Source organism: Aotus nancymaae, unplaced genomic scaffold, assembly GCF_030222135.1.
Source record: "Aotus nancymaae isolate 86718 unplaced genomic scaffold, 86718_ANA_hifiasm-v0.15.2.pri h1tg000028l, whole genome shotgun sequence".
Lineage (NCBI taxonomy): Eukaryota > Metazoa > Chordata > Mammalia > Primates > Aotidae > Aotus > Aotus nancymaae.
In genome coordinates, this window is record NW_026988441.1 from 29,338,792 (window position 1) to 29,364,338 (window position 25,547).

The 25,547-nt window shown below is 53.3% G+C and overlaps 1 protein-coding gene across 1 annotated transcript; it reads right to left on the reverse strand.

Annotated features, from left to right (window-relative positions):
- Window positions 1-550: 550 nt before the first annotated feature.
- On the reverse strand, window positions 551-24,727 carry RAB8A (RAB8A, member RAS oncogene family). The gene is made up of 8 exons (XM_012469867.3): window positions 24,569-24,727; window positions 18,704-18,764; window positions 15,743-15,803; window positions 11,025-11,102; window positions 9,052-9,141; window positions 8,390-8,455; window positions 6,963-7,013; window positions 551-1,967 (listed from the first exon to the last, which is right to left on the reverse strand). Exons 1-8 carry the CDS (start codon window positions 24,690-24,692, stop codon window positions 1,875-1,877), a joined length of 624 nt encoding a protein of 207 aa, XP_012325290.1. The 5' UTR covers window positions 24,693-24,727; the 3' UTR covers window positions 551-1,874.
- Between the last annotated feature and the right edge of the window lie 820 nt (window positions 24,728-25,547).

A 25,547-nucleotide genomic window follows, 5' to 3' on the forward strand; every position in this document is an offset into this window, starting at 1 on the left:
GAGGACGTGGGACAGAGAAGTGGAACAGGAGAGAGAAATGCTTTCCCATTTTCCTGCAAAGGAGGGTAGAGGTAGGGCTGTGGCTGCACGTGGGAAGGGCTGGGGAGGGGGCGATTTTTTGACAGGGTCTTACTCTGTGGCTTAGGCTAGAGTGCAGTGGTGTGATCTCAGCTTGCTGCTGCCTTGACCTCCTGCCTCCACCTCCTGCCTCCAGAGTAGCTGGTGCATGCCACCGTGGCTGGCTAATTTTTTTATTTTGTATTTTTAGTAGAGATGGAGTTTCACTATGTTGGCCAGGCTGGTCTTGAACTCCTGACCTCAAGTTATCTGCCCACCTTAGCCTCCCAAAGTGCCGGCATTACAGGTGTGAGCTCTCACACCACGCCGGGAGGCTGCTTCTCCCAATTTAGTTTTTTGATGATGGGTGGCATCTCCTCTGAGGTGGCCCCTCGCTGGGGTAACCCACGGGCTCTACCAGCTTGTCCAGACCCACCTGCAACACCTGGCCATGAGCGTGTCGCCTACAGGGAAAATGTGGACATAAAAAGCCTTGGATTTTAAGATGAGCTTTAATTTGTTTTCCTTAAGTGCATTTATTGATGTAAACAGAGCATGTTAAATCCCCGGGGAGAGCAGACTATTACTGATATGTTGGTTTAAATTCAAAAAAAGAAGAAACTATGATACCAATGGTTTGGATCGACAGCAGCTTAAGGAGGAAACAAAAAAAGAAAAAGAAAGAAAAAAAAGTGACACCCCTCTGGCTTGGTGACCTGGTCCCAATAGCAGTCTCTACAGGACAGCAGAGCTGTCAAAACAGAACCCAATGATGATGGCTGAAAATCAACCCAGACTGCTGTGCGGTCAGCCTGCTGCCGTGGAATGCCTCGTCTCGGCCACGTCCAGCCAGAGGTACGACGCGCTTGTTCCCTATCACCCGGGTCTGCCATTGGAAGTTAAAGACGGAATCGCTTCATGGCACTACAGATCTGGAAAAATAAAAATCTCAGCTAGAAAGAACGTCTGATTTGGAGACAGCGGGAGGAAGCAAAGGAGTGGGGGCCATTTTGGTGCTGAGCAGAGGGTGTTCTGAGTTCAGAAGGACCACGCAACGGCTGTGGCTGTTTTCGGGGTCATTTGTAGCAGAGGCAGTGTCCCCGTGATGCTCGATGGGGACCGCAGATGGGCCTGACGGGACTGTGGACCTAACCCCGGCTATGGACAGGAGAGGCTGCTCCAGGCTTCTTTCCTTCTCAACGCTTTACACAGGATTTCCTTAATTTGTGCTTTCCTTTGGTTTAACAATGAAATAAGAAGAGTGAGGGGGCAAAATGGTTTTTTGTCATTTGTCCAAAACTGAGAGAAGAGGTGGAAGTGGACGCCAGACCTCCTGCGTGACGCTTCCTGGGCCTGGTGGTTGGTTGCCTTGCTCAGGGTATGGGACCAGTTGCTCCTGGAGCCACTGCTGGCCTTCTGGGACCTCGGTTCTGTGGCGGGGGATGTGACTGAGCCTCCTGGTGGGGTTTTGTGTCGCAGAGACGCAACGAAGCAAAGGCCCAGAGCAGAAGCCTGACACTGGCTATGGTTGACGGTCGCACCTTGACTCCCTCTCTCTCTGGACACACGACATCTGGGTGGGCCCGTTCAGCAGACATTACAGGAAAAATAGCAATTTTAACTTATTCCATCTCCAAAGTTGAAAAAGATCAGTTACTAAAATAAACGATTTCTCAATTGCATTCTGGTGGCCGTGGGCCCGGTGGCCACGGCGTGGGCGGGCGTTGGAGGTGGGAGGGCCCCGGCTGAGTGAGGGGATCACTCAGAACAGGCACAGTCAGCTGGGCCGAGCAAGGCTCAGAGTAAGGCGGTGTCCCTCACAGAAGAACACATCGGAAAAAGCTGCTCCTCTTCTGCTGGTCTGGTGTGATTTTGACTCCCTGGTTGCTCCCCTGGGGGCTGTTGCCTTCCTGAAATCCCAAGAGATTTTCTGAGGTTATCACTGAGCATCAGCACCATGTTTCACAACCAACCAAGGATCCATCCATCCATCCATCCATCCAACCAATCAACCAACCCAACAAACCAAACCGGCCATCCAACCAACCGAACCAAACCAACCAGCCATCTAACCATCCATCCATCCATCCATCCATCTATCCAATCAACCAACCAATCATCCATCCATCCATCCAACCAACCATCCAATCATCCATCCAATCAACCAACCAACCGTCCATTCATCCATCCATCATCCACCCATCCATCCATCCAATCAACCAACCAATCATCAATCCATCCAATCAACCAACCAATCATCCAACCATCCAATCAACCAACCAATCATCCATCCAATCAACCAACCATCCATCCATCCATCTGTCCATCCATCCATCCATCCAATCAACCAACCAATCGTCCATCCATCCATCCATCCAACCAACCAATCATCCATCCATCCAATCAACCAACCATCCATCCATCTATCCAATCAACCATCCATCCATCCATCCATCTATCCATCCATCCAATCATCCATCCATCCATCCAACCAACCAATCATCCATCCATCCATCTGTCCATCCATCCATCCATCCATCCATCCATCCATCCATCCGTCCATCCGTCCATCCGTCCATCCAATCAACCAACCAATCATCCATCCAATCAACCAACCATCCATCCATCCATCCGTCCATCCATCCATCCATCCATCCAATCAACCAACCAATCATCCATCCATCCATCCATCCATCCATCCATCCAACCAACCAATCATCCATCCATCCATCCATCCATCCATCCATCCAATCAACCAACCATCCATCCATCTATCCAATCAACCATCCATCCATCCATCCATCCATCTATCCATCCAGCCAATCATCCATCCATCCATCCATCCAACCAATCAACCAATCATCCATCCACCCATCTATCCAATCAACCAACCATCCACCCATCCATCCATCTGTCCATCCATCCGTCCATCCATCCAATCAACCAACCAATCATCCATCCATCCAATCAACCAACCAATCATCCAACCATCCATCCATCCACCTGTCCATCCATCCATCAAATCAACCAACCAATCATCCATCCATCCATCCAATCAATGAACCATCCATCCATCTATCCAATGAACCATCCATCCATCCATCTATCCATCTATCCATCCATCCAATCATCCATCCATCCATCCAATCAACGAACCAATCATCCATCCATCAATCTATCCAATCAACCAATCATCCATCCAACCATCCATCCATCCATTCATCCAATCAACCAACCCAACCAAACCAATCATCCATTCAACCATCCATCATCTGCCAGTCCATCCATCTGTACCCTTCCAACCATACAAACAACCAACCAACAAAACAACCATCCATTTATACCCTTTCATCCATCCATCCATCCAACCATCCATCCATCCATCCAACCAATCATCCATCCATCCAATCAACCAATCATCTATCCATCCATCCATCCAATCAACCAACCAATCATCCATCCATCCATCATTCATCCAATCAACCAACCAATCATCCATCCATCCATCCAATCAACCAACCAATCATCCATCCATCCAACCATCCAATCAACCAACCAATCATCCATCCATCCATCCATCCATCCAATCAACCAATCATCCATCCATCCAATCAACCAATCATCCATCCATCCAATCAACCAACCAATCATCCATCCATCCAATCAACCAATCATCCATCCATCCAACCTATTTCCTTCCATCCATCCACCTGCTTGCAACCAACAAACAACCAACCAACCAACCATCCATCCCCTTCCAACCATCCTTCTAACCCCCTCATCCCCAACCATCCGTCCCTTTCCAACCATCCACCCATCTGTCTCCTTCCCCTCATCCAACTTCTTCCAACTAACCATCTCCTTCTAACTACCCCTTCTGACCAATCAATCATCCATCCATCCCCTTCCAAGTAACCACCTCCTTCCAACCGACCATTCATCCATCCCATTCCAACCACCCAACAAACCAATCATCTACCTATCCAACCATCTCCTTCCACCAAATCAACCACTGATTTATCCCTTCAACCAACCATCCGTTCAGTTCTCTTACAACTGACAATTTTTTTCAAAAACAGATCTCTTTGCCATCTGCTATCTACCACCCCTTCCAACCACTCTCACTTATCTGCCCACCCCATCATACCCTTTCCACTCACCGTCTCAACATCTTTCCAACCCTTCATTCACCCATGCCACTCTCTTCTTTCCATACTTTTTTCCCTCCATTCATCTGCTTCTGCTCCTTTCTCTCCAGTCACTGCCCATCTCTGCTGAGCACCTTCTACTGAGGCAGTGGGGGTGGCAGGGGTGGGGGGAGGGCAGCAGAAAGGCTGTGTCCCTTAGGATTTGGGAAGCCCAGGTTCAAAGTCCCACTGTCACTTGCAGCTGACTGGTCTCCATGTCCCTGTGCTGTGGCTCTGCCTCACCACCTCTCCCCTCTAATCTGACTTCCACCTGCTGCTAGGGACATGAGACCTAAGCTAACTGTGTCACACATTCCCTACCGAAAATCCATGAGTGCCGCCCATTATTTTCAGAGAGGAATGCCCTAGGTCTGTCCCATTCAAAGTGAATCTGGCCTCTGCCAATCCCAGGAGCTCACATCCTATTCTCCCACCTCCCCGTTTGAAAGACTTGCACCTGCCTCCCCATTTTCTTTCTTTCTTTCTTTCTTTTTTAAAGCTGGGGTTTCACCATGATGGCCAGGCTGGTTTTGAACTCCTGACCTCAGGTGATCCATCCACCTCAGCCTCCCAAAGTACTAGGATTACAGGCGTGAGCCACCGCGCCCGGCCAGCCTCCCCATTTTCTTTGACGAACTCCTCATCTTTCAGCTCTTAGGTAAAACCTGGATTGATTCAACAATAACTACTGAGGGCCTATGATGAGCTAGGTGTGTTTCTGGGCCCTAAGCATGCAATGGCAGACGAGACAAAAGGGCCTACGATGGGGCGCTCACATGGACAAGGGAGACAGAAATCATTCGGGAAAGACAGAAACATGGTTTCCCACAGTGGCCAGTAATGAGAGAGAAAGAAGGCAGGTCAAGCGGGGGAGGTGATAGCGGGAGGTGTGTTTTGACAGTGACCTCTGAACAGAGACTTCATCACGGGAGGAAGTGAGACCACGGATGGTCCAGGGGTATGGTCAGCAGATTATCGTTCCCCAAAGATGCCCATGCCCTAAGCCCTGGAACCTGTGGATATGTTACCTGACATGGCAAAAGGGACTTTGTGGATGTGATTAAGGTGAGTGGGGAGAGGAGCCTGGTGGAACCAATCAGATCACAGGAATCCTTAACAGTGGAGCAGCTGCCCCAGCTGTGGTCAGAGGAAGTGGCAGGAAAAAGCAAGGAACTAAACTCGCCTGTTGGCGCTTTGCAATTCAATTAAGAAAACAAGAAATTGCAAGGATTAGGGTTGAGCATCGGCCACTCATAACCTATGCCGGGAAAGGATCCAGCACGTTGTCCAGGCAATCAGTAGGCCAGTTAGGAAGACAGAGTGCTGCCATGATGTTCACAAAACGAGTCAGAAGGGTTGTGAAGAGTCAAACCCTGGGCTGGGCAACATGGCTCTTGCTTGTGATCCCAGCACTTTGGGAAGCTGAGGCAGAAGAACTGCTTGAGCCCAGGAGTTTGAGCCCAGCCTGGGTAACAAGTGAGATCCTGCCTCTTAAAAAAGAAAAAAGATTAGCCAGGCATGGTGGCACGTGCTTATAGCCTCAGTTACTTGAGGGGCTGATGTGGGAGGACTGCTTGAGCCCAGGAGTTCAAGGCTGCAGTGAGCTGTGAAGGTGCCAATGCATTCCAGCCTGGTGTGGCAGAGTGAGACTCTTAAAAAAAAATCTTTTTTAACTAAAAAAAAAAAAGAAAAAGAAAAAAGAATCAAACCTTGACCGTTACAGTGAAGGAAAAAAATACATGAAAATCCCAACTTGTTGTTGGTCAGTACATTGGTTTCCATGAGCTGTTTCCCATTTTGATTTAATGGCCGAAGAGCTGCTATTAAATCAATCACATGCCTCATTGTTCAACTCACAGCATCTTAGAATCATGAAACAGATTTGCTTTACACCAGACATCAACTACTTGAATGGCATTTTGTATTCTATGTGCATTCTTGAGTAGCCAACCCTAACCCACAAATAGAGCAGTGTGTGGTCTTCCACTGGGTAAGAAATTTAAGACGGCTGGGAAAGGGCGGCTGCTGGAAGCAAGGTGAGGGAGGAAGGGTCACGACGGTGTTTAAATGCCCTCAAAGTACAGGGAAGTGTTTAGATTCTGTCAAGAAAGCACCACTGACCCTGAGCACAGTGGACTAGAAAATTGCTAGCATGGTAAACAAAAAAAGCAAGAAAGGAATGAGAGGGTGGATGGGGAGGGATTCATGCAGACTTCCCTGGAGGCCTCAGAGAGCCCTGGGATGCAAGGAAGGTGGCAGAGCTGTCACAACCTGTAGCATCTGGGGCTGGGTGGGCCAGGGGCAGGTTATGAATCTGCCATGCTTGTCAAGACAGTGAGCCAGCAGTTATCAGACACCAGCCCTGGCCCTGCCTGAGCGACCTAGGAAACTTTTCTCCAAGACGTGGCTCTCTGTCTTTGCACACCATGTTGTCTTTCTGGCCCTTTTCAGAGGTGGAATGGAAAGGGCCCTGTGTCCCCTGCTAGGCTGGGGACTCAGCAGGAACAGCCCTGTCTGCTTGGACAGCATCCCCAGGCTGGCACTGCCTGATATCCCAGCCACACCTGCAAACTCTTCCCCTCTTTCCCAGCAACGTCCCATGGGGTCTGGCTGGGCCCTAAAAAGCAGGATCTAGGGTGCGTCATGTCACTGCTGCTAACGACGACGGCTGGATTCCACAGAGATCCACTCGGGGATCTGGGAAGGACACACACTCACCAATTTTTTGTCCATTTTTGCTTTGATGTCTCTGGCAAGAGTGAAAAATGCCTGTAGAATAAGCACACTTAGTACCTGGAATGACAGCGCCCCGAGTCCTCAGCTGCCTGTGTGGAGTGAGCGTGGTAGGACAGCTTCCCAGGCGTGGGCCTCCTATGGCAGTGGGTTCAGCTGGCCTGTCCAGCCCCAGCTCCTGTCCTTCCCCAGTCCCTCCACCTCCCAACGGCCTTTCCTCTCCAATGCCAACTCTCACTTCCACAGAGCACCTTAGTGTTGACGGGACCTTCCCTAAGCCCTGTGAGATGGGGCTACACTTGGTTGGCCAGAGAAGAAACTGAGACTCAGAGAGGCCAAGTGACTTGTCCAAAGGCAAGTTAACCGACCGATCCAGGATTTAGGAGTGCCCAGTTCTTCATCTCTGACTCCTCGGTTCTGTCTGCTCAGGGGATAAGGCAAGAGCTCTGTGGCCAAACAAGCTTCACTTGGAGTCCTTGCCTGGCAGGGCCGGGAGCAGGAGCAGGTTCATCCCCCAGCACAGCCAAGGCTCGAGCTGCTGTTACGGCCTTGAGTATGTGACATACAGAGATGGTGGGAGGCGTGATCCCAACACACATACCCATGACGTGGGAGGTTCTGGAGAGAAAAGTGGCTTGGGGTGTGGAGGAAGGTCTAGCAGAGGGCGAAGACATCCCTGGGAAGGGGCCTCCTGGGCTGGGCCCTGACTAGAAAAGGGAACCTGACAGGTGGAAAAGGGGGTACACGGGAGGGGAAGGCAGTGAAGTCTTGGAGAAAGGAGAAAGGGGGGTGGGTGATGCCTGAGTCCTGGGTGGCAAACACCAGCTGTAGCTGGTGAGGGAGGGCTTTCCATGCCAGGCGAGGAGTCTGGCCTTGGTCTTCCAGGCAGCATAGACACTTTGCGTCGGGAGTGATATGGAAGATCCCAACTTGGAAACATGACCAGGAGGGAGAAACATCATGGGGTTGGCCGCAGGGCTGGGATCACCCCGTGGAGAGGGGAGGGTGGCATGGGCCAACTCCCATCAGGGCTCCCTGCTATGTCTGAGCTTTTGACCGGGGCCTCTCCAGCGTGACTGGTGTGGCTGAGAGTGTAACAGAGTTGGGTCTCTCTGAGCCTCAATTTCTTCACCTGTAACACCATGCCTATTCTCCAGGGCTGCCCAGGGGCCCGTGAGACGTGTCCTAGGTGCCCTTTGTGGGCCTGCCCCTGCTGATGGCAGATTCCCACAGGCCACCTGTGCCTAGCATGTAGCACTGGCCAGGAAGTGTCCCTCAGAGGACTGACTGGCAGCATGGAGCTAGAGGCTGATCCCTCTGGCAGGACCTCCCCAGAGGACGCCAGCTCCCCCTTCAGCCTGAAGGGGCTGATCCTGTAGGCCCCGTGTCTCCCAGCAGGGCCTGGGACTCACGTTTTCCACATTGATGTTGGCCTTCGCGCTGGTCTCCATGAACTTGATTCCATAGTCGAGGGCCAGCTGTGAGAGAGGGAGGCACACGCATGAGCACACCAGCTGCTGGGCACATCTGAGCTTGCCCAAAACAGGAGTGGAAGGCGGGGCTGGTGCCAAGTGGGAGCACCAACGGGGCTGGGGCTGGGGCTGGGGCTGTGGCCTCCTGGGTCGCTCCCTCGATTCTCCAGTGGGGAGCCCATTGCGAATGCCTCTCCACAGTGCCACGCAGGCCATGGAGCACTAGGGAGGGCAGCTGAGATGGGAGGGTGGCGGGGCCCTGCTGGGATCAAACCATAGCTCCGTCCCCTGCTCCTGTGGCCTTGAAGGCCTGGAGTGGGGCCATGGTGGGTTTCGAGGAGACGCCCACAGAGCACACCTGAGAAGCCCCGGCTGGGCGTGTGCTTCCCACTCTGCTGTCCCCTGGCACATGCCACCCTGGGGTGACCAACTCGTCCCAGGCAATCCAGGACAGCATGTGCTTATAAAAGGAACCACTAAAGCCCGACTTTTCCACCTGAGAGCACTCAGGGGAGCCCCTGGGCAGTGGAGGGATGGGGAAGGCCTCTGCATGGGAATCCCGAGACCCCCAGGTCCTCTGCCCCTTGTGCCACCATGTCTACCTTTTCTCCCCGTTCCTTGGAAACTTGTCTCTTGTCATTCACATCACACTTGTTCCCGAGTATCATCTTTTCGACATCTGCAGAGGCATGCTGAGAGAGAGGGGGACACATAGGGGATCAGACTGGATGACACTGGCCAGGTGCCTTTGCCAACACAGAGCCAGTCCCCAGAAATCAGAGTGGTGGGGTCAGGACTGCTAGGTACAGCCTAGTCTAAGGGACAAGCTGAAGCTCAGAGAGGCCAAGCAGCCAGTCCCATGTCACATGGCCAATACCAGGGCCAATGCCAGGGCCAGGGTTCGAGCTGCTACTCTGACCAAATGCACATTTTCTGAAATGCCTTCTGGCAGCTTCTACGGATATGTCAATCAGGCTACCGAACCTGGGCTGCTGCGGGGGTCTGGCCTCTGCAGGGGTGAGTGAGGCTGAGACATTTACCCCCCACCCTTGCCTTCCTCCCTCCCTCCCCTCCTGGCTCCTCTGCAGGAGGCCCCAGCTGTTGTCCCGGGACCTTCTGCTCTACCCTTTTTTTTTTAAGGACAGAGTGTCGTTCTGTCTTCCAGGCTGAAGTGTAGTGGCACGATCTCGGCTCACTGCAACCTCCGCCTCTGGGTTCAAGTGATCCTCAGTCTCCTGAATAGCTGAGATGACAGCGGTGAGCCACCACGCCTGACTAATGTTTTGTGTTTTTAGTAGAGGCTGGGTTTCACCATTTTGGCCAGGCTGGTCTCAAACTTCTGACCTCAGGTGATCCGCCAGCCTTGGTCTCCCAAAGTGCTGAGATTACAGGCGTGAGCCACCATGCCTGGCCCTGACATTTCAACTCTCTTTGTGGGCTCCAGAAATGGGCCATGCCTGAGGTGGTCGCAACTCGAGGCCGTCACCAGCCCCAGGCACTTCACCATACCATGTGGTGTCGCCCAAACTCTGCCTTCATACCCAAAGGCAGCTCCTTCATCAGACCTCCCTGGGTTCCCATGGAGTCAACTGTGCTTCCTGAAGAACGGGAAACTGCTGTCTTCTTTCACCAGCTGAGACCTGGTCTCTGGAACCTACTGTGCCACTCCCTGCCTCACTGCCCATGAACCAGAAGGTGCTCCTGCCTGCTGGCCAGAAACAGAGGCCGTTCGCAAAGACCAAGCTCTCCTCCTCTCCATGGATGAAGACAGCTTCCCCAGCCAGGGTGCAGCCTTGCACTGGCTAATTCGGCAGCTCAGCTCTCTCAGGGTCATCAAGGAGCTGAGCCCAGTGCAATGACTCATAAATGATGGGGTGGCCTCTCAGCCTGGCCTGAGGGGGTCCATGAGTCCTGGGTGGACAGTGATGTGCCATTTTGCGCTGGCTTTATAGATGGGAAAAGTTCTCTGGCTGTGCCTCAGACCTGAAGCTCCACCTGGTTAGTTGTCAAAAGCTGCAGGTGCCGCTGGCCAGGAAGGCTTTGGGGGTGAGGTCAGCTCTTTGGGGAGCAGGAAGATAAAGATGCTGGCTTTGGGAGGGGGAGGAGGGATTGGCTTCCTCCTCTCCCCTCTATGGGTCAAGGTCTGAACACAGGTATTTTGTAACAGGTCACACCCAGCTCTGACACAGCTCAAAGTACAACTGACTGGCCAGCTACCACACCCTCCGACTACAAGGGTCACACCTGCGCTAAAACCTTCCTTCTCTAGAAAGCAGCCAACGCTCATGGTGACCACAAGCTTGGATGTTCCTTCTCTTATGACTGTGACGCTGGCCAGATCCAACAGCCCAGCTGGAGGGGTGGGCTCCGAGGGGCTCTGGGGCAGGGCCAGGCCAGGGTGTGGTCCCTGGGGCCGGCTGCCTGTGTCTCAGTCCCTGCTCCCACCGCATCCCTGATTAGGAGGCTATTGGCAAGTGACCTGTGTGTGTCTCTGTACCCTGGCCTTATAGGTAAACCAGAGAGCGCTGGGACAAGGACTGAAGCAGGGACAGTGGGGAGAGCCAGCGGGTCTCACCTCCTCAATGTTTCGAATCCAGTTCCGGATGTTGTCAAAGGACTTCTCGTTGGTGATGTCATAAACCAGCATGATGCCCTGGGCGGGGAGAGGAGACACGGGTGTTTCATCGGCTGCAGGCTCTGGAGGCGAGGCCCCAGCAACACAGGAGAATGGTGCAGAGCCCAGCACCCGCCGCACAGCCAGGCCTGTTGCTGCCACTCTTCTCGCCTCTGCGAGAAGCCAGCCCTCTCCTCTCCATCCCTGAGGCCCTTCCTTCTGCTGGGCTCTGGCACCAGTCTTGTCCTGCCCCCTGGGCCGGCCGAGGTGACCCTTCTGCCTCACAGGCCAGCCCCTGCCACGCCCTCGATGACAAGCCCCACTGGCTCCCCCTATGGCCCACAGGGTGGTGCAGCCTGACGCTGGGAGCTGTTCCACAGGCCCACTGCCAGCGGCGCTCCCCTCACGCTGACCCTCCCCTGCAGTCAGCCTCCTCTTCACCCCTTGCTTACCCCACGCTCTGCCAGAGCCACCTTCCAGGCACGACTGAACCCAGGGAGTCCTGACCTGACATCCACGCAACTTCCAGTGACCCCATCACAGAGGGGACCAGCTATGTGAAGAAGGGTTGGGCGCGCCAAGGTCCTTCCGGTTCCCTAACCAACATATGAGCGACTGGGAGACGGCCCATGGGTCCTGAAAGAGCTTTGGGGCAGCCCTGCCTCAGCCTCGGTCCACAGCCTCACCACTGCTGTGGACAAGGGCAAACATGCCTGTGTGATGCAAGGGGAAACTGAGGCACAGAGATGTGACCTTTAAGATTCAAGCCTGGAGCCGGGCGCAGATGCTCATCAGTTGGGTGTGGTGGCTCACGCCTGTAATCCCAGCACTTTGAGAGGCCAAGGTGGGTGGATCACTTGAGGTCAGGAGTTCAAGACCAGCCTGGCCAACATGGTGAAACCCCATCTCTACTAAAAATACAGAAAGATGCCGGGCGCGGTGGCTCACGCCTGTAATCCCAGCACTTTGGGAGGCCAAGGTGGGTGGATCACTTGAGGTCAGTAGTTCAAGACCAGCCTGGCTAATATGGTGAAACCCTGTCTCTACTAAAAATACAAAAAGTTAGCCAGGCGTGGTGGCACATGCCTATAATCCCAGCTACTCGGCAGGCTGAGGTGGAGAACAGCTTGAATCTAAGGTGGCAGAGGTTGCAGTGAGCTGAGATAGTGCCACTGCACTCTGACCTAGGCAACAAAGCAAGACTCTGTCTTAAAAAAAAAAAAAAGATTCAAGCCCCAGGGGCTGGGGGGGAGGGCGGCTAACTCCAAAAGCACTGATGACACCTACCCTCTCAGTAATGTCCCAGGGCTTTTTTCAGCCCCAGAATCCACATTCCACATGTGGGGGCCACCCTCTGATGGTCTGTGGTTCTTTTTTTGAGATGGAGTCTCACTCTGTTGCCCAGGCTGGAGTGCAGTGGCATGATCTCGGCTCACTGCAATCTTCACTTCCCAAGTTCAAGTGATTCTTCTGCCTCAGACTCCCAAGTAGCTGAGATTACAGGCATGCGCCACCATGCCCAGCTAATTTTTGTATTTTTTTAGTAGAGACAGGGTTTCACCACGTTGGCCAGGATGGTCTTGATCTCTTGACCTCGTAATCCGCCAGCCTCTGCATCCTAAAGTGCTGGGATTGCAAGTGTAAGCCACTGCGCTCGGCCTGTGTGTGGCTCTTGATGTCCTTGTGGAGTGCCCACAGCAGGCCAGCCTGCAGTGCCATCACAAGTCCCCTTTGTATCCGGGGACCCTGGGCTCCAAGGCACGTGGCTTGCTCAAGCCCAGGCCTGGCTTTCTTCCTTCCTCCCTGCTACCTGCTCCCCGGGCCCAGTCCTGCATCTGTGGCACCTCAGAGGGCACTGATGATCTCTGCTGCTGGCCAAGTTGTCTGAGGCCGTCCAGGTTTGCCGAATAAGGACAGGGGCAGTGGTAATGGTGAGACAGGTGTGAGTGCAAGGGTGTGGGACAAAACCACACAGATAGGGCAAGAAAGTCACTGCAACTCCAAATGCTCCCAGGAATTCGGGGACACGAATAATGGCCTCACAATCAGCCACAACCATGGCGAAGAACCTCAAGACTGCAGTGGCCCATAATATCTGCCACACGCCAGCCACCGTGGGCAGACCTTGTGAGTCAGGCGTGGTCAGGGTCGGGGGCTGGGGCCCTTTATCCAGGGACTGGACTATGTGAAGGCCCAGGATTCCTGCCATCACCACTAAGTTGGTGACATGTGCCCAAGGCTCAAATTCCTGGATTTGTACCTATTTCAAGGAGCTGAGAGGAGAGAACCTGGGCGTTAGCAGGGCAGTGGATAGAGCTCTCCCTTAGAATCACACAGAAGCACCTGGAAACGCCCCTCAGGGCTCCAAGTGACTTTTTCAGGCCCCGCTCTGGGCAAACCTCACAATAGGTCTCTAGGCATCCAATGCTTCCCTTACCTGGGACTCTGAGTCCCAAGGGTCTAGGAGCATGCTGACAGAGATGAGGACCCAGCTGCAATGATGGCGCTGTCCCATGTGACTGTTACTGGCTACATAAGGCTCTAGGGCACCAGAAACATGGCTGCTTTGACCCAAGAAGCTGGATTTTCAATGTTTTTAGAAATCATTGGTCAGGTGTGGTGGCTCACGCCCATAATCCCAGCACTTTGGGAGGCTGAGGCGGGCAGATCACCTGAGGTCAGGAGTTTGAGACCAGCCTGACCAACGTGGAGAAATCCCGTCTCTACTAAAAATACAAAATTAGCCGGGCGTGGTGGTGCATGCCTGTAATCCCAGCTACTCGGGAGGCTGAGGCAGGAGAATGACTTGAACCTGGGAGGCAGAGGTTGCGGTGAGCCAATATTGCACCAGCTGCACTCCAGCCTGGGCAACAAGAGACTCTGTCTCAAAAAAAAAAAAAAAATTTAATTAATTAATTAAGAGACGGAGTCTCGCTCTGTTGCCTAGACTGGAGTTCAGTGGTACAACCTGGTTCACTGCAACCTCTGCCTCCCGGGTTTAAGCAATTCTCCTGCCTCACCCTCCTGAGTAGCTGGGATTACAGGCACCCGCCACCACATGTGGCTAAGTTTTGTATTTTTAGTAGAGATGGAATTTCATCATGTGGCCAGGCTGCTCTCCAGCTCCTTACCTCAAGAGATCTACCCATCTCCCAAAGTGCTGGGATTACAGGCATCAGCCACTGCACCTGGCTAGATTTTCAAAGTTAATTGTGTAAATTCAAATAGCCACACGCAGCCAGCGGCATCTGTTCAGGTTAGCTCGGGTCTAGGAGGATGGAGTGCCACAATCATCTTGGTGCTGGCGACACACAGTCCGGCGCAGCCCAGCCATTTCCCTGCTGAGTGAACTTCGGCAGGGCAGAACAGCAGGCCAAACCTCGGGTTCTTTGTTATAATACAGGAATGACAATGGCATCTGCACGCAGGGGCACACAGACAAAACGCAATGAGATACACCGAGCTAACACCTGGGCCCTTTGCCTGGTGCAGGGGAGGGCCTGGTGATCAGGGCAGGGTGGAAGGTGGCTATTTTGGCCTAGAGAAGATTAGGACAGACCCCAAGTCACACAGCTTTCTCCAGAGGCTGAAGTTCCCCAAGACCCCAGTGACCTCAGGCCCCCTGCCCCCGCTCCACCAGAGCACTACGAGGGGAGAGGAAAGAAATACATTAATTTTACTGAGGCATGCTAAGGCTGCAACCCACACAAGTGGGTGTCCATGAGGTTTCGGACGCCACGTGGGATGCTCTAAATACATAACGCTTCCATTCATCTCCACAGTCCACAAGTCTTTCCTGAGCAACTACTGCAGACCCAGCAGGTCCCCCGGTACCAGGCAGATGGCAGGGACCGGGACGTGGCACTGCCCTCATAGCGGAAACAGGCAGTTGCCTGAGCAATTAAATGATGGGGTGTGCCAAGCAAAGAGCAGGGAACAGAGGGAACTGGGAATGGGGAGAGACAGCCATTTATCCTCAGCACAGCCCAGGACACAGTGCTGTGCTGTTCCATTTTCCCAGTCAGGAGATGGAGCTCAAAGGGCAAGCCAGGGTCTCAGGCCAGGTCCAGGGGCTCCACCTCCTGCTCCCTCCGCCCCTGAATGCCCTGCTATATACACACAGGGCCCAAGACAGGACCTTGTCCTGTCCCCTGCCGCCTTCTGCATCTAGTTCAGGCCTGGCCCAGAGAAGGTGCTCGAGCAATGTTTCAGGGATGATGAGTGAGTCTTCCTGTCACGTCATCCTGCCTCAGGCCTGGGCGAAGGATAAAACAGCCGACAGCCCAGGGCAGGTCAGCTCCTGGAAAAGCTTCACGCTTTTGGTAGCAAATTCCATCGAGACTGATGTGGGTCACGTGACCGCTCCTAAAAGTCAGGGCATGCTGGCTCCAGTTGCACTAAGCTCACCTGGAAGAACCGGCTTCCTGTGTCTTCCTTCATTCCCAAAGAATTATGTTTCTACTTTATTTAAATCCTGCATTGTCTCTGCAGCCAGAAGGGGAGGTATGTATATGGGGGCGGACCTGGGGCACACAGCCTCTTCCTAAGACTAACTTAGGACCCTGAGGAGTTGGGGCACAAGCTCCACGGAAACATCTAGGCTTCAGTAACCAACGCATAGTCATGCTCCCATGTTGACTTAAAAAGGAGATACGAATAAACAAACTGAAAATCCCTACCATCGCGCCCCTGTAGTAGGCTGTTGTGATCGTCCGAAACCGTTCCTGACCGGCTGTGTCCCTAAACATGAAGAGAAGGGATATTAGCAACGTCAAAGGCAAATAACTGTCCCCAGTAGGAGACAAGGAGCATCTACCCGGGACGCCTGGCTTTCTCACAGGTCATCTGCTGTGAGTTCTTCTGCTGAGGCAGCACCTTGTAATCTACCTATTATTACAGGGAAGGACATTGTGGCTTGGAAGGGTTCAGGTCATTTGATGAGGCAGAGCCATGACAGGATTTCTGACCCACGCGCCCTCTCCCTCTTCTGCACCTTTGCTTCCAGGGAATTCTCCTTGGAGTTTCTGGTTCACAGATGAGCCAGTCATGTGGCTCGGAAACGTAGCTCTTGGTTGGGTGCAGCTGGGACTCAGGCTCATGCCTGTAATCCCAGCACTTTGGGAGGCCAAGGCGGGTAGTTCACCTGAGGTCAAGAGTTTGAGACCCGCCTGGCCAACATGGTGAAACCATCTCTACTAAAAATATAAAAATTAGCCGGGCGTGGTGGCATGTGCCTACAGTCCCAGCTACCTGGGAGGCTGAGGCAGGAGAATTGCTGGAACCCGGGAGGTGGAGGCTACAGTGAGCCGAGACTGCACCACTGCACTCCAATTGCACTCCAGCCTGGGTGATAGAGCAAGACTCCGTCTCAAAAAAAAAAAAGGTAACCTAACTGGCTGGGCGAGTGGCTTATGCCTGTAATCCCAGCACTTTAAGAGGCAGAGGCAAGTGGGTCATTCGAGGCCAGGAGTTCGAGACCGGCCTGACCAACACAGTGAAACTCATCTCCAGTAAAAATACAAAATTAGGCGGGCATGGTGGCACGTGTCTGTAGTCCCAACTACTTGGGAGGCTGAGACACGAGAATTGCTTGAACCTGGGAGGTGGTAGTTGCAGTGAGCTATCGTGCCTCTGCACTCCAGTGTGGTTGACAGAGTGAGATACTATCACAGGAAACAAAAAAAAGCCAGGCATGACGGCTCACGCCTGCAATCTCAGCACTTTGGAAGGCTGAGGCTGGCGGATCACTTGAGATCAGGAGTTTAAGATCAGCCTGACCAACATGGTGAAACCCTGTCTACTAAAAATACAAAAATTAGCCTGGCATGGTGACAGGTGCCTATAATCCCAGCTACTGAGGAGGCTGAGGCAGGAGAATCGCTTGAACCAAGGAAGCGGAGGTTGTAGTGAGCTGAGATCATGCCACTGCACTCCAGCCAGGTAACAGAGTGAGACTTTGTCTCAAATATAAAATAAAATAAAATAAAAGTGACCTAACTGATTGGTGGCAGAGCCAGGTCAATACTCATGTCTTTTGTCTCCCAGCCCAGAGTTCCTCCCACAGCCCTGCAGGGACCTGGAAGGCTCTGTATGTCTGGACCATGCAGAAACACCTTGCTTGGAGCTGACTTTCTGGCACCAGCAGCAGGAGACATGAGTAGTTAAGAACAGCCATTTTTTCCTCAACCACCGTCCTAGTTGTCTTAGAAGAGATTTGAGTCACTGACCTCACCACAATTGCTAAGAGCAGAAGCAGGAAGGCAGGAGGAAAGTGAAATTTCTGCTTGCTGGTGCAGTGTCACTTTGGACTTGGGAACAAAGGGTGATGTGGCACCAACGTGCTGGAAGTGGAGAAACTTACAAGGCAGCCAGAGCTTGACTGACTACGAACGTCTGCAGGATGGACTGCGCGTTCAACCTGCCCCAGACTCCCCAAGCCAGATTAAGAGGTGAACATCACCTGGAGCCGAGGGGACCTGTGGGGCTCCCTGAAACTGGCAAGTGGGGGTGATGGCTCATGCCTTGAGACTTGAGGGAGGACGGCTTCATGGCCCATCTCCAGGTACACAGCTCCCGCCCAAAGGCACTTGCCTGGTTTGGGTGACAGGGAAATTGCACCGCTCTCTCTCTTTTTTTTTTTTTTGAGACGGAGTCTCACTCTTGTTGCCCAGGCTGGAGCGCAGTGGTGCGATCTCAGCTCACTGCAACCTCCGCCACTCAGGTTCAAGCGATTCTCCTGCCCCAGCCACCCAAGCAGCTAGGATTACAGATGCCTGCCACCAGGCCCAGCTAATTTTTTGTACTTTTAGTAGAGACGGGGTTTCACCATGTTGGTCAGGCTGGTCTCGAACTCCTGACCTCAGGTAATCTGCCCGCCTTGGCCTCCCAAAGTGCTGGGATTATAGGTGTCAGCCACCGCACCCAGCCTGCACCACGCTCTTAAATTTGACTTCTCTTGATTTTGCTTAGGGCCAGTGACTCTATGCAAGTGGCATGTGTGCAGGGCAGTACCCCACTATACCCGACCACCTGAACTCAGTCTCAGGAAACTAGAGTCAGGCCAGAGAGGAGCCTCACCACTTCTCTAATTGTATGTGCACGGGAAGTCACCCGCAGGTCTCAGGAATAGAAGCAGGTTTCGCCAGGGGGCCCAGCCTTGGCTTAATTTCGGTTTGGGGGTTTCGGGTCTGTATGCTGGGAAGGGAGGCCTGGGCTGCCCCAGGAGAGAAAAGAGGAAGTGAAATTGGACCTTTATGCTTCTGAGTGGGTGGAGAGGCTCAAAAGGAAACTCTCGGCGGGGGCATTTCACGGTTCATGCAGCCGTCACCAGCACCTGGCACTGAAAGGGCTCTCTCCCCGTATAACATAAGCAGCCCACTGTGAAGCCCAGACCCAGACAGTGCCCGCAGTGGAGCACTGAGCTAACTGGGGCTGGGCAGCTCTGTGCCCATGCTATAGACCCTGGCACCTCTGGGCTGGGTATAAAACTCCAGGAGCTTCTGAAAAAAGCCCCATGTGCCAGGACTGGGCACCAAGAAATGGAGGCCAAGGTCACAGGGAGGGTGGAGGGAGAATGCCAAGGGCTTCCGGCTCAACGCCCTGGCCAGGTGAAGAGAATGACAGAGAACAATGACTCTTACCATATCTGCAGTTTAATTCTCTTGCCATCGAGCTCTATGGTCCTAATTTTAAAGTCAATTCCTGAAAGAAAAGGAAAAAAGGCATATCACTGTCAGCCCATTTCCTAAGCTGTCTGAGCTGGGCACTGCCAACCTGTGCAGGTGACAGCTGTCATGGCTTACGGAGACCCTGCCTGGCACTGGGCACGCGGGATGTCGGAATCTCCAGATCTGGAAACTCCTGGAGATACTTTCCCTCTCCAAGGGCTGATGGGAGCAGTGCAGAGCAAACCCAGGGGGCACAGGTGGCAAAGCCCTGCTCTTGTCCCTTGCTGCCAGCTGAGCCCACTCCCCGCCCCAGGCAGCTGTGCAGACTGGGTCTCAGCAGAGCACTCTGCAGGCCTGAGTCCCTCGCTCCCCGCCACCCTGCAGCCAGGCCCCAAGCACACAGGGCCTCGGGCCCCACAATGTGCAGGTGCACATGGTCACGTTCTCTCCTGCCCTCGGCTTTTGCAGATGCTGTTGCTTTTCTGTGGGTGGTCTGTGTCCCGTTGGCCTGTCAGCTGGGCAAACTTCTCCTCCTTTAAGGCCCTCTTGAAGATCACCTCCTAATAGGCCTTTCTGACCCCATCCTTCTTGTCTCCTACCTCCCACTTCCATCCCCCTTCCCCACAGTGACCTTGCAGCCACCTTGATGTTCCCCAGGCTCCCACTGTTCCCTCAGTCCCCTCCCTAGCCTTCAAAAATACAACCCTAACCACCATGTCACACAGCTAACCTCTGCTCCAAACTGTCCGTTTTTTTTTTTTTTTTAGATGGAGTCTCACTTGTTGCCCAGGCTGGAGTGCAGTGGCACCATCTCGGCTTAACGCAGCCTCCGTCTCCCAGGTTTAAACAATTCTCCTGCCTCAGCCTCCTGAGTAGCTGGGACTACAGATGCCCGCCACGACACCTGGCTAATTTTTGAATTTTTACTAGAGATGGGGTTTCGCTGTGTCAGCCAGGCTGGTCTCAAACTCCTGACCTCAAATGATCCACCTGCCTCAGCCTCCCAAAGCGCTGGGATTACAGGTGTCATCCACTTCGCCAGGGCCTCTGCTCCAAACTCTCTATTGTGTGTCCACCAACGAATGAATGGATGAACAAAATGTGGTCCAACCATACAATGGAATATGACTCAGTCATAGAAAGGAACGGAGCAGGCCGGGCGCGGTGGCTCACGCCTGTAATCCCAGCACTTTGGGAGGCCGAGGGGGGTGGATCACGAGGTCAAGAGATCGAGACCATCCTGGTCAACATGGTGAAACCCCGTCTCTACTAAAAATACAAAAAATTAGCTGGGCACGGTGGCGCGTGCCTGTAATCCCAGCTACTCAGGAGGCTGAGGCAGGAGAATTGCCTGAACCCAGGAGGCGGAGGTTGCGGTGAGCCGAGATTGCGCCATTGCACTCCAGCCTGGGTAACAAGAGCGAAACGCTGTCTCAAAAAAATAAATAAATAAAATAAAAAATTAAAAATAAATAAATAAATAAAGGAACGGAGCACTCATCCATGATATACAACGTGGATGAACCTTGATGACATGAGGCTGAGAGAAGCCAGACACTAAAGGTCACTTAGTGTGAGATTCCATTAACAGACACGTCCAGAACAGGCTCATCCATAGAAGCAGAAAGCTGATTAGCGGTTGCCAGGGGCTGGGGACACTGGAAGGGTTGGTGTCTTCTGGCGTAATGAAAAGTATTCCCACATTGCCTGTGGTGACAGTTGTAGAACTCTGTGAACGTGCCCAAAGCCACTGAATTGTACACTGCAAATGGGCCAACTGTACAAGCATATGAGAATTCTCTTTTTTTTTTTTTTGAGAAGTTTTGCTCTTGTTGCCCAGGCTGGAGTGCAATGGCACAATCTTGGGTCACTGCAACCTCTGCCTCCTGGGTTCAAGTGATTCTCCTACCTCAGCCTCCTAAGTAGTTGGGATTACAGGCATGTGCCACCATGCCCAGCTAATTTTGTATTTTTTTTTTAGTAGAGACGTGGTTTCTCCATGTTAGTCAGGCTGGTCTTGAACTCCTGACCTCAGGTGATTCCCCCCACCTCGGCCTCCCAAAGTGCTGGGGTAACAGGTGTGAGCCACTGTGGCCGGCAGGAGTATGAGAATTCTATCTCAGTAAAGCTATTTTTTTTCCCACAAAAAAGCATCTTCCAGTGGCTTCCCTGGCCCCCTTCCCTCGAATAAAGTGGAAACAGCTGCCCCTGTGTGCCGAGGTCCTGCCTAACCTGGTCACCTCTCGGGACTCTGGCTCATGACCTTCTCTTTCCAGCCACACCATCCACACAGCTATTTCCTAAACATTCCAAGCACGCTCCTGGCATCTACGCTTGCTCTTCCCTGTCCTGGGAAGTTCTTCCGTCCTGTAGCTCCCTGGCTATCCCTTTGTTAGGTCCCTATTCAAGATCCCTCCTGAGGGGAGCCTTCCTGACCATCCTCGTCCACTCGCCTTTACCTATTTATTAACTTATCTGACCTGTATTTGTGTTACCTGCTGCATGGACCTGGGTGTAACGCTTGCAGATCCTAATGACTCGTGTGGACGAGGAACAACCAGACTCAGCCTTTGCCACCAGGAGTTTCTTCAAATGCAGGGGAAGACTTGAGGCCCAGGCCTGGCTGGACCTCTCTGAACCCAGGGTGGGGATGCTAATTCCATCCAGCCAGCCTCAGCACTGGAATTTCGCCCTCTCAAACGTAAGCTCCCTGGAGGCAGGGACTTGACAGTCTCATCCACTGCTATTACCTCCCAGTGACTGAATATGCATTTGCTAGAAGCTGGTAGCACAGTCCTGAGTGCACCTTGATTCACTCGGTCCTCTCTGCAGCCCTCGTGCCAAAACGGCTGCCTGGCCCACAGAGGCCTTGGCAAAATAAGGCTGGATCAAAGAATTAAAGCGCAACAGGGTCTATGTGGTGCTGAGCGGTTCACAAAGCACTTTCTCGAATGCCAACCCTGTCACTGGAGGAATGAATGGGCCCCTGAGGAGTCAGTGGCGCTGAGCCAGGCTGGTGAGAACCCATTCCAGGGAGCCACAGGGCCAAGTTCACACCACAAAATGATCGATGGGGCTTCTGAGAATAGGCTTTGGTGATATGTTACTTTTGGCAAAATGTTAAGGATTGAGTGGCAGAAAATGAACAGCCACTCAATCCTTGGTCTATAAAGAAAACCCAGAGGTGCACTCAGCCAACACGGAATTGCTTTTTTTTTTTTTTTTTTTAGACAGTCTTGCTCTGTTGCCCAGGCTGGAGTGTAGTGGCATGATCTCGGCTCACTGCAACTTCTGTTCCGTGGGTTCAAGTGATTCTCCTGCCTCAGCCTCACGAGTAGCTGGGACTATAGGCAAGTGCCACCACCTCTGGCTAATTTACGGAATTGTCTTTAAGCATTCAGGTGATTCTGCTTCAGGACTAGACAGCCCAGTGTGCCTAGGCTTCCTAAAGCATACCCCACCTCCTGTCACGCGTGCACAGGGACACATAAAATCAAGGAGCACTGTTAGGTTGGCCAAGCTCCACAGCAGCGCTCCGCCCTACACTCCTGCTGGGTTTCACTAACATGCCAAATTTAATTAGGAAGTGCAAACTTTACGAGGCCTAAGAATTATGAGGCCTGAACTTCAAGGTCACGGTGAATTAGACTTTCCTAGAAGACAGAAGGCTACAAATAGAAGGAGCGGAATGCTGGGGTGGGAGGGAGGGATCTTGGGGTCAGGTGCCACCTCCACCTTGCTAGGTAACTTTCACCAAGTCATATCCTCATCTGCAAATGGAAGATAGCCTCTTTAAAGCTCTAAAGTAACTCTAAAGAGGGGGCTTTGAGGGGAAGGTGCTGAGGCTAGGAAACTGGGAACTGGGTAAATGCAAGTCACAGTCTGCCCACAGCTGTATTCTTCTTTTTTTTTTTCGAGACATGATCTCACTCTGTTGCCCAGGCTGGAGTGCAGTGGCACCATCACAGCTCACTGCATCTTGACCTCCTGGGCTCAATCCATCCTCCCACCTCAGCCTCCTAAGTGGCTGGGTCTACATGGGTAAGCCACTATGACTGGCTAATTTTATTTAATTTTTTGTAGAGATGGGGTTTTGCCATGTTGTCCAGGCTGAATTAAAGCCACTTCTTGATTGTTTGGGGCACAAGGGTTACCCTAAAGTTTGGCCTTGGAGTGGGGGAGGGGGAAGAATTCAGAAACATCTGTCTTCAGAGGGTGGAAGCTGTCACCACAGGAGCCATTCATTTGCTTTCTCTAGATGGCCTCTGGTTGTGGTGACAACCCCTTATTGTCTAATTCTAATCCTCAACCACCAGGGCACTAGCCCAGGCAGACAGCATCACTCCTGCTCTGAAGATAGCAGGGGTCAGAGAGGGGCAGTGCACGTTCAAGGGCCAACAGCAACTAGGAACCAGATGTAATGATTTCCAGTCAATTCTCTCTACTTTACATCTGGCATATAACTGTTTTATAAAGTGCAGCTCCTCGAGGAGGGGCAAGAATGGAATTGGCACATTATCATGAGATTCAGGGAGATAACACGATTCTGTTGAAGTCACACAGTAAAGCAAAGGCCATTCTCTACGTTTTCTTGACTTTGAATAAACTCCTGGACTTAGTGACCGCTCTCTCACTATCCCCATCCCTAGCAGGGCTGCAGAGCTCACAGGCCACTCTGATCGGTGTTACTCCCAGGTCAAAACTTTTCATCGTGGGCCAGGACTGCTTCTGTGGCGCTGAGAGAGGTCAGCTCCACTTCTGTGGATGTCACAACTGAGACATCAGAACAAGCCAATTTTGTTCAACCACGATGTGGGCTGGCCCTACGGGAAAAGCTGTTCTGAAGTGACAACCGGTGTCCTGGGCCCTTTGATAGGGAAGTCAAGGCTGTCTGTGGCAGTGGCTGATTTAGTTTCTCACTGAGGGTTTTATCTTTCATCTTCTCGGGGATGACAGGTCCCAGGGCAGGCAGCACTGTCACTTGCCATTGCTGTCATCCTGGAGCAGGATAAAAGGCAGGCAGAGAAAAGGTCCTGACTCCTCTTATCATTTCCTCTAGAGGAAAACACACTTATGGGGGAAAACATGGCAGGGAGAGGGACTCAACCTCTGGATACTCCAGAGAAAAGGAGGAATGGTGTGGGTTCGAGTCCCGGCTCCAAGGTGCATTAGCTGAGCTTGTCATCAGCCAGGGGTGTGCGGTGCTAACTCTCTAGGAGAGCTAAGCCTCGAGTTTTGGGGTGAGACACAGCCAGGATTAAATTCCATTAAATCCCATTCTCACCACCTGCAGACTGTGTGGCCTTGGATAAGTTCCACGCCCTCCCTGAGCCTCAAATTATTCATCTGTGAGACGGGCTCATAACAGCACTTAACACCGAAACTAGAGAGTGCGGAAATGCACGTGAAGGACTTGGCACATAGCAATTGCTCATTAAGGTGACATGTCACAGTCTTTTTCCCACGGCCAATTCCCCATGACTCAGTTTCCACGTCTGTAAGGCAGGAACCGCAAAAGAACCGCTTCGAGGGCTGCTGCTAGGACAGACCGAAAGGACGGGCGCAAAGACGCCTGCACAGGACATAACACTCCCTAACGAGCGGGCTGAGGATCTGAGCCTCAGTTATCCCATCTGCAAAATGGGCACCTGGTCTCCCCCGCCACGGCCCATGAAACCCCGAACGGCGGTGCAGGCGGCTCCTCTTCTCCCCTCAGGCCCCTCCGACCCTCTCAGAGCCCTCGGCCCGCCCAGCAGGGTAGATTTCTCAGCCCCAGCCCCTCAGGGGCGCGCCCAGCCCGGGCCTCCGGCGCCCCTAGCCACTCCCCGATCCCGCTACCTATGGTGGAGATAAACGTGGAGTTGAAGGCGTCCTCGGAGAAGCGGAACAGGACACAGGTCTTCCCCACCCCCGAGTCCCCGATCAGCAGCAGCTTGAACAGGTAATCGTAGGTCTTCGCCATATTACACTCTCTCCCCGACGGGAAGTGCAGCCAGCGCCTCTCCACTGGCCACCAGCCCCGTCCATCAGCGCTGATCCCGCCTCTTATTGGCTCCAGGCCCGCTGCGCGTCACCGCGGCCGACACTCGCCCCTGCGTCCCGCCCGCCGCGGGGAGACCTGGGGAGGGGGCGAGCGGAGCGCGGAGCCGGAAGCAGCCCGAGCGTACCTCCCATTGGCCAGCACTGATATGAGGACGGGCTCTGATTGACCAGCAGTAAAGAGTCGAGGGGCTTCAAATGGGGACGAGGCGGGCGTGGCATTATGTGGCCCCGCCTCTACCACTGACTCGGGCGGCCCGGCCCCGCCCCAAAATGGGAAAGGGAAGGCAACGAGCGGCGCCAAAGGCTCGCGGGCCGGCAGTCTGTGGGCGGGGCTTGGGGTGCGTGCGCACGCGCACCCGGAGGTCCGTTAGGCGCCAGCAGAGGGCGCACGCGCATAGTTGGGGCGGGTATCTCTGGGTCTCGCCCTCACAACTCGCGCAGCCGCAGTAGGCGCCGAAGCGAGCGCGGGAAAGGACTATAGAGACTTTATACTTGTCTGTGATCTCTTAGTAGGGGCAGCGTGAGCCGAGGGAGGAAGGAGAGAGGAGGCGCTGTATAATCGAAAAGTGACCCCCGAGGCGAGATCCGAGGTCTCGGCTGTGGCTTGGCAACCTGCTTAGAGATATCCAAGGTCTCCACCACGTGAGCGGCGTCACCACCACTAGCTGTGCCCCAGGGCGCGCGCCGGCCTCCTGAGGGCCCGCCCTCGGCCGCCTTATGGGTTGTCCGGGCCAGCCTTGGAGGTTAGGGCGGTGAGGATGCTGGGTCCTATCTT